General features: G+C 30.4%; 1 protein-coding gene across 3 annotated transcripts in view; it reads left to right on the top strand.

Moving 5' to 3' along the window:
* The first annotated feature begins 5,686 nt into the window (after positions 1-5,686).
* The window catches only part of LOC115210193 (nipped-B-like protein), a 140,093-nt gene continuing 136,438 nt past the window's right edge, over positions 5,687-9,341 (top strand). The window contains exon 1 of one of the 3 annotated variants that reach the window (XM_036502006.1): positions 5,687-5,737. In XM_036502006.1, coding sequence (XP_036357899.1) covers positions 5,702-5,737 — 36 coding nt within the window. In that variant the 5' untranslated portion in view covers positions 5,687-5,701. The remainder of the gene's footprint in view (positions 5,738-9,341) is intronic. The other 2 variants (XM_029778661.2, XM_036502005.1) reach the window with 2 other exon arrangements.

Genomic DNA, 9,341 nt, shown 5'->3' with positions numbered 1-9,341 from the left:
AATTCCTAGTATAATGTTTCTGTCTTTTTGAAGTATTGCTAATATTTTCACATATGTTGCTTTCATAATTATTAAAATGTTTTTGCACTATTAATCAATTTTATTTCTCATTCCCAATTCAAGTTTTCTCACCACTTTTTTTCCACATATAGGTACATCTTAACTTCATGAAGCTAATATGTATATCATGCTGAAAATTTCCAGTATTGTTTCTGTCTGTTCTTATCTATTACAGTTGTGGTTAGTGTTACAAAGGTGATATCCTGATACTCCATTTTTGATTAGTATTAAGGAAATTGTAAAGCCATGAGCAATTACAGAAAACCTCATCAAATCAGAAATGGCTGAATACATTTAGAGTAAAAAGAAGTTAAGGAAATGTTCAGTAATTGTTATTTGATAAGGAAAGGAAAGAAGATACAAATCACTGGAAAATTAAAGTACTAGCTCACATTAGCGCAAATTTTATCTTCCTTAACAGGTTTCACATAGATATTTACATAGAAGTTTAATTAGTTAATTTTATCAAACTTATTTTTTCATAGTTTTGATTTTTGTTTCCTTCCCTGAATATCTTCTGCCACCATTTTTTCATTCAGCGTGCATCATCCACTTACATTACATTTCACTTGCATATTATACTGGTCAGTTTCTTTGAGGCACAAACACATTTTCAACATACTGTGCTCAACTTTTCCTTTCCAATCATTGCAACTTCTCTGCTTTCACAGCCATATGCAATTTACCTTTTATTCAGAGAGAATTCTTTTGTTGCCAAAAAAGACAGAAGTTCTTCTACCCACAGCTGCATGATCTTCAGTCTACATTAGTTGATCATGAGCTTCTACCCACAGCTCATGATCTTCAGTCTACATTAAGTTGATCTGCTGCATGTAAAATTTTGGTTATCTATTAGCTTGACTATTCAACAGCAGTTTTTGTGTATCCATTTAATACACTGACTACACAATATTCTTGTTCTGTACTTTCTTGCATACTGAATAATCATTTGCTTTAACTCAAGATATTTATATAGAATTAAAGGATAATTTTTTTCAATTAATTACATTGCTTATTTTTTAGATGAGTTATAACTGTAGTAAACATTGGTTAGACCATTTACTGCATCTTTGTTTTCCAAATAAGTCACATTAGAAAAAAAGGAATGTGGTTATAATTTACTTGGTTTTTTAAAAAAATTCTTATGGATTTTAACTATTGGAAATATTTGTACATATGTCATGATATTTTAGTGTACAAGCTACAAGGTATATTAATTGATATTTTGGGATATCTAGAATTAATTTTAGTACAGTGACATTACTCTCAATTATAAAGAATTACATTCTAGAGTTGTCAGAGATGATTACTCGCTTGATTTTTGAAAATAGTACGTTTTTCTAGATTGTAGAGACTTAATTTAGGATTTTGTTAATTTAAGAATTTGTTCATTTGGTACACTGTCCCTAATTTATTCACAATTTCTTGTAGACATAACATTAACATTGATTTTTCACTTGAAGGTTACTTCAAACTTGTAATATGTCTGTGCTTTTAGCAAAGACTATATTAATAACAGAAGTGAAGTGATTTCAACTGGCAACTTAAATAGATACAAGCATGTTGAGCACATTATTTGACATTTCATAGTAAAAACAATAGCTTGAAAGTTTCTCAAAATACACCAAGCACTTTAATGTAGAATGAAGATTGTCTTTAAAAACTCCACACAAAACAGTTCATAAAACTTACAAATTCATTCATTTGTTTTTAATTGTTAAAAAGGAACACATTTTAAAGGTTTAAATTTCTATGTAGTTTGCTTTTGATTAGTTTAATTTTTTTGTTAAAGATAGAAAAATTAGTTTTAATTTCAACATTTTTGCTAAGCATATTTTGGAAGATTTTTTATGATTTTAGTTATAAAGTAAGTGTAAGATAATTGCTATAAGTTTTTTTAATAAGCAATTTTGGTAAAGATAAACTTCAAATTGTGGTAGATAAGTTTATCTTTTTAAGTGAAAGTTTATTAGAAAATGAATTTAACTTATTTTTATGAACTTATCTTGTCCTAACTACTGTTATATAAAATCCGAAACTAAAATTAATTGCATTATTTTAACATTAATGGGGTTTTAACTTGTACTATGCTCACTTTTTAAAAAAAGTTTTCCAAATTGTTAAATAAAAATCCCTTTATTGTGGTGGATTATATATATATAATATTTTTTTTGGTGGCAGGTTATAATCTGAGTTTGTGTGTGTAGTCAGTATTATTTGATAAAAAATATTTCTATTATGTTGATGCTTGAAGTTCATGCAATGACTACAATACTGCCTTAATGTTATCCAATAAAAATTCAAGGAAAAGTGGCTGGAATTAGGTTATTGTCAGAAAACCTTTTCAAAAATTTCAAGAAAATAACTGAATTAAATCAGCATTCTTATCCTTGAACTTGTGAAAAATGGATTTTAAAAAATTACATTATATTAAAATAGCTGCATAGTTATTGTTTGTGTAGTGAAGATTCCACATGTTTGATTCTTATTTGCTTGAATCTTCCTGTAATCAGTGTCTTTTTCTTTTGTCAAAATGATCATTACCAACTTTACAAAATTTTTTTTTCTATTTCTTAATCATGTTGGTTTTGAAAGCTATATTCTCACATAGAAAGCCTCAACATTTGTCACCTGCTTTGCACCCAAATCCTTACTGTATACACTAGGCAAAATTTCCTCAGAAATTATCCTCTTCACTTCAATGGGCTCAATCCCATGCGCAATCACACATCAAGAATGAAAGCACTTATTGTAGCCACTGGTTTACACGATCTCCCTTCCATTTCTTTTATACAGTTGCCCCAGAGCTAACCTCTATACTCACAAAAATGTTCTAAGGAATAAATGCTGATTGTTTCAAACATTCTGCTATATGTCTCACTCTCAAGAAGGCTAACCTATGCTGATCCTACTGGCTATTTTCATGTTACTTCTAACATCTCAAAGGTGATGAAAATAGCCATAATTATAATCTTTGACTACCAATATGGCTTTTGTAAAGCTAATCTACTGGAAACCTCACCTATATCATTTATTAGTGGGTTTGTGCACATTTCCTTTCATTTTTTATTATAAACTTATGCCTATGAAAACAGCCAGTGCATACATACATACATGCAAGATATGAGAAGGATAATTTGAGAGGTAAAACTATGGTAAAATAGCATTTCTGAATTTATTATAGCCTTATTATTTATTTGACTTCCCACTACTTGTGTTATTTAGTAATTTACAAGCAGTCATGTGTTTGTACTTCTGCACAGTTGTTGTTGTTGTTGTTGTTATTACCGCCACCTTAGTGAAGGTGGAGGTATTGTTTTCAGTTGTGTTTGTTTGTCCATGGACAAGATATCTCAAGAACTGCTGGATGGATTTGGATGAAACTCTGAGGGATGTTTGGCCTCGTGACTGGCACAAACTGATTAGATTTTGGGATTGATCTGGTATCGAACAATGTTTCTGCATTATTTTTCTTGCTTTTTCACTTAATTTTTGAGAGTGGTTGGGTTCATTTTTAGTATTCTTGTTTGTGAGAGCAGTTGAGTTTATTTCAGATATTCTCATTTTAAAAATCGTCTCTGGTTATTCATTGAGAGGACATTGATGTTACCTTGGCGGAGGTTTGCACTCTCTGAGTGCTCTTATTATTATTGGTAGTAAAATGACAGAACTGCAAAAAAAAAAAAAATGCCTTGTGATATTTCTTCTGGCTCTTGTTTTGAATGGTCAATTTCACCTTCCTCTGCCATTTATAAAATGTAATATTAAAATATCAGTCAGCTACTGGAGTTGATCTAATCCTTTAACTCCCTTCAAATCTGAAGCCTTGTGCCTATATTAAAATTTTTTTCGCTTTTATTTGTTGAGTCTCACAGAAGGGGTTGTGCCCATGGTCTTTGTAGGCCCTCTTAGACCAGTGAGTGTGCTTCTATTAATGTTCCTCATAATTTTTCACAAATCAATATTTGCAGGAAAAATATAGGTATAGGCAAAATTCCAGAGGGACAACATTCTAGGAAGGAATGAATAGCTGTAGTGATTAATGTGGTGCCTTGTTGAGTTGGACACAAGAAGGAGAGGAGATGTGGGACGAGATCAACAAGTTGAAATACCATGAACCCTGCTATCTCCAAGGCACAGAGGCCATTATTAACATAATAGGAAAGGCAGAGAAGATAGCTTATCCAAGGGCTAAAGGCTGGAGCTTGTCTGTGAATGGCCTTATGACAGACAGTTCCTTTCAAATCTAGGATGTCTGATGTACAGCAGTAGAACCAAGATGTGGGTCTTACCTGAACTTTGTCAACTATCATTTATTAATTATTTATCAGGGCAATGGATTGGCAGAATTGTTAAAGCATCAGACAAAATGCCCTTTACATTCTGACTTAAAATCTTGTCAAGTACAACTTTGCTGTTCATCATTTCAGGGCTGTTAAAGTATGTTCTAGTTAAGTACTACCTCCAATTATTGTCCTTGTACCTAAATTTGAAACAATTATATATGTATGTATATTTATTTGTTATTACTTTTGTGAGTGATCAGCATGTATTTTTTTCTATTTTATATTCATGAACATAGCGTGAATTAGAGATATATTCCCTTCAATTTGATTTCACCGCTATGTCGGGTGGGAGAATATGTATTTATTATAACCATTAGTTTATATCAAATAAATTTTGGTACATAAAATTACAAAAGTATTTTCACCTCATTAATATTAATATGTCATATCTTTTAATTGTTTTGTCTCTTGAATGTAACTTGACTACTCTGTAAATCCTAATTTGTATGTGCATTTTGGTTATAAAAAGAAAGGACATGCAAGTATCATTGTTTGATATCATTAGAGATATAATTCCTAAACTGAAGCTGACATAAAGGATGTCTATAGAATTTAACTGAAACATTTTGTATGGCATTTAAATGTATGAACCATTGAAAAGTAAAAAGCAAAGAAGAATAGAATGGGTTGTAGATCTCAAATGTTTGGTTGATTGTCCACTGCCATGTCAAATTGGCCATCTGTACTTTCAGGTTATATGCAAGGGAACTAAAACAGAATAAGCATTAACAGTGATTAAGATGTTTTTACTTCATGTTCGTAATCATCATTCCTCTCTTTATTTATGAAGTTTTAGCAATGAAATACAGTCTGTATTCAATTCTATACATAGAAAGCTTTGTTATGTAAATGGTCCAGTTGTAACAGGAAATGTATTGAAACCTAGAAATGATATTTTGAATCAAAGTTTGAAAAAGAATAGTGTCAAGAGCAAAGCATTCATGTTATGAACGTTTTAATCTTATGACTCCTAATGAAATGTTAAAACTCATAAGAAATGGGTAGGTTAAAAACTTGATATTTTACAATTAATACAGTTATTTCCATGCATAAGTTCTGTTAAATTACTGGGCAAGGCATTAACATTTTTAATCAAAGAAATAAGCATTTAATTTACTTTGCTGGTTCATCTAATAGTGTAGTGTAAGGCTGGGGCAATGTTATTAAACTCTGAAGCATAAAAATTTATGGAGCTCTTGCATAGTTACACTGTTCAAAAAATTAACTTTACAGAAGGTGAAAGCTGATTTACAACAACAACTGAAGAAGTAAAGGCTTTGTATGATTCATTAGATATGCAACATGAACTTGAGAAAATTCCTGTATTAGAGGTATTTGTTATTTTATATTTGAGAAATGCCATTGTTGATGATAAATGAAAATATGTGTTGTAAGATGCAGTCTTTTATTTTTATTGATGCAGTCTATAAAGCTTGATTTGGTCAATAGCTGAAGTATTGATAGGGTAAGGACAACCTGCTATGTTGAATATGATTTTGTGGAATCTTTATATTTTACTAGCAGTATCGCCCGGCATTGCTCGGGTTTGTAAGGGAAATAACTATAAAGCATTTTTAGAGAGTTATAGCCAAAAAATAGCAAAAAAATGCATAAAAAATGGAAAAAATGTGATGGTAAATTTTTTTAAAAATCGTTGACTCATCGTAGACATTTTTAGAGAGTTACTTCCCTTATATTAAAAAATATGCATTAAAATGGAAAAAAATGATGGTAAATTATTTTTAAAATCGTAGACTCATCGTAGACGCGCGCTAATACCCAGAAGGGCTCGATATGAATCATGACTATAAGATACCCGGTTTTGGTTAAACTGCACCGCAAAATGTGGGAGTAGTTAGGAATCTAAATCGTAGGAGACAGACACACAACCTTAGTTTTATATATAAAGATTAAACTAACCATTTTAAGGTTTGTGAACTCATATCTGCTGCTAACATTTTACATCTGGGGGCAAGGAACCAAATTTTGCACTGCCTCATTTTATCTAATTGGAGAATATGTACCATGATTTTCTTGTAATATTATTTCTCAATGAATGTGGTAGATTTCTCTAATCTGTTTAATAGAATCAAAACTGATGTTAAGCTGAACCCTATGCATCCTTTGTGGTTCATGAAACAATTAAGATGGCTATATTACTGCTAGATTATATTTTCTTTTGATATTTGACTTTCATTTTCAAAACTTCTGATACTATTTATTGTTATTCAGGCTGAATTGAATTAATACCAAATACCTATTCATTGTTTAAGACTGAATTAGTCAAGGAAATCTATTAAAAAATTAATACTAGTGAAAGGTTAAATTTTTTCCCCAGCTTTTATATATACTCAGTACTATTGTAAAAACAAAACGACAAACTAACACCCATAGGATTTAATTATTGGCCTTATGAGTTATCTATCATTGATTTGTGAAATGTTTAATTCAGACTAGTTTTCTTCAGGTTTCCTCTTATCATTTGTTTTTCTGTTTAAACATTTTCACATTGGAAAAGTGAAAAAATGTTTAAAATGATGTCTGTTTGGCTTTGACTTAAACTAGTTAATCACTTTGATGTATTTTTGTCAAAATTAGAACGGATAAGTTCTGTATACTACTTTTTTGCATTTGTTTCTCTGTTACAGTTTGTTTGAAACCATTTGCTTTATTTTATTTATTCTTTTGTTTGTTTTACACCTATGAGAGATTAAGCTCCAAAATATTATTTCCAATGAAAATTAGAAATTATGAGCATATCAAACAATAAACACTTATTTTCTACTTGATATTTGCCATATCAAATTTTTAAAACAGTTGATGTATTTAGGAACACATTTTGTGAAAAATATTATTCATTTATATACTTTATCAATAATTTATGTGGCATAATAAAAATGGAATTTAGAATTTTATTAATTGCTTAAATTTGAGACTCATTTCAAAATAGATTGGATTATTTGAATGTTGTAAGAGTGCTTAGAATTTTCTGTAATTAAGCAACAATTAAAACAAAGATTAATTTAGTGGTTTAACTGTTTGATTTAGAAATTTCAACAAAATGCACATAATTAACTTCCAAAAGTGGGCCATTGGTTGTTAAATTACAAAGTGAAAGTTGCTATTGCCTATTTTCGAGCATCCTTTTAAAAGGATTTGCAAGTGTTTCATTTGCTAATAGCTGCTTGAACAGCAGGAAATAAATGACAGTATTTTCTCAAGATGCATAATCTTATTGGATAATCAGAAAGAGACCATCTTGGATTTGGCTGTTGCTTATTCCAGAACTTCCATTTTTTTTTCATGTTAACAAAAAAATTCACAATTTGTACATTGTGTATGTGAATGAGATTTTTAATTTAAAATTTGGAATAAAGCTCACACCATGTTTCCCTTTCAGTCAACATTGTAATAGCTACAATTAGAGGATGAGATGTAGAATAATTCTACATTATGGAGTGTCTTCAATACTGCCCCAGAGTAGCAAATGACTTCATTACCTTTGAAATACCTCCCTATCAAGCTCTTGGCAAAGTATAGTAAAAGTTTACTTACTTGGTGTCTGTTTGAGTATTTTTCAAGTTTGCTTAAAGCTCCTGAATATTATGAAGAAAATTCAATGAAAATTTTACTGAGCAAATAATGCACAAAACTCATGTCTCAAAACCAGTTAGAAAAAACTATTATTCATTGGTATTTCAGTATAGATGAATGTGAATGAGAAGCTGCAATTTAAATTATTTTAAATGCTTTTTATTAATTAATATTTTGTTATTTTTTTCCAATGTTAAAATATAAAAAAATGTTAATTTTAGTTCCTTCAGAACCTGGGGAAAAAATATTTGCTCTGTGTGTGTGTGTGTGTGTGTGTGTGTGTGTGTGTGTGTGTGTGTGTGTGTGTGTGTGTGTGTGTGTGTGTGTGTGTGTGTGTGTGTGCGTGTGTGTGTGTGTGTGTGTGTGTGTGTGTGTGTGTGCGTGCGTGCGTGTGTGTGTGTGTGTGTGTGTGTGTGTGTGTGTGTGCGTGCGTGCGTGCGTGCGCGCGCGCGTGCGCGCGCGCGCTGTAACAAGAAGGCAAAAAAAAAAAAGGAAAAAAATCAAGCATTTTAATACTTTTTGAAAAATCTAGCATATAAGATCTTAACTTCTAAAGGCACTAAACTGTACTAACAGAAGATTGATTTTTTTTATGGTTCTCAGAGTTGAAACTAAATTCGCTTAAATGAAAACAAGGAAAATAATTTTAAGTGTATTAATTTATATTGTGTAGTTGGTTATAATGAATACTATAGGAATTAAATCAGTGCTCAAGACTATGTTTAATGAAATTTTTAAAGCAGTTATTGCATTCTGGAAATATATATTGTGCTGCTTTCAAATTACAATAGAAAATAAATATATTTATTAAATGGTTTCAAATTAGTTTGTAAACTGCTGAGCACAGTTTGTCATTAATCATGAGTAAGTGTAGAACAAACTGTTATAAATTGGAAAACAGCCTTGTTGAAGACATCAATGAAGTTGAATAAAAGAAAATTATTTCAAATATATGTGCAAATTTTTATATTATAGTTGAAAGGTAACATTCAACTAACATTGAACAAACATTAAAAATTTTTCAAAATAATGTTTAGTTTTACAACTTTTATGTATTGAATCATTATAGTTCAATAACTGAAATGTATTTTTTTTATGTTTATAAGAAATGTGTAATAGATAAAGGTGCAACATTGGGTTTCTTTATCATGAAATCTTTTCTATTGATTTGACTTCACTTATATCAAAACGTTATTGACTTTACATGTAAATCCTCCTAATATAATTATGATTTCATTGCAAGCTATCCAGTTATAGCTCACTTGGAGCACTACAACTTTATTATCTCACCTTCAACCTAACTCTCCTGTGTAACCCCTCTGCCCGGCATTTGCCATGATT

The sequence above is a fragment of the Octopus sinensis genome, linkage group LG4 (assembly GCF_006345805.1).
Source record: "Octopus sinensis linkage group LG4, ASM634580v1, whole genome shotgun sequence".
Classification (NCBI taxonomy): Eukaryota; Metazoa; Mollusca; class Cephalopoda; order Octopoda; family Octopodidae; genus Octopus; species Octopus sinensis.
This window is presented reverse-complemented; position numbering and strand designations above follow the sequence as displayed.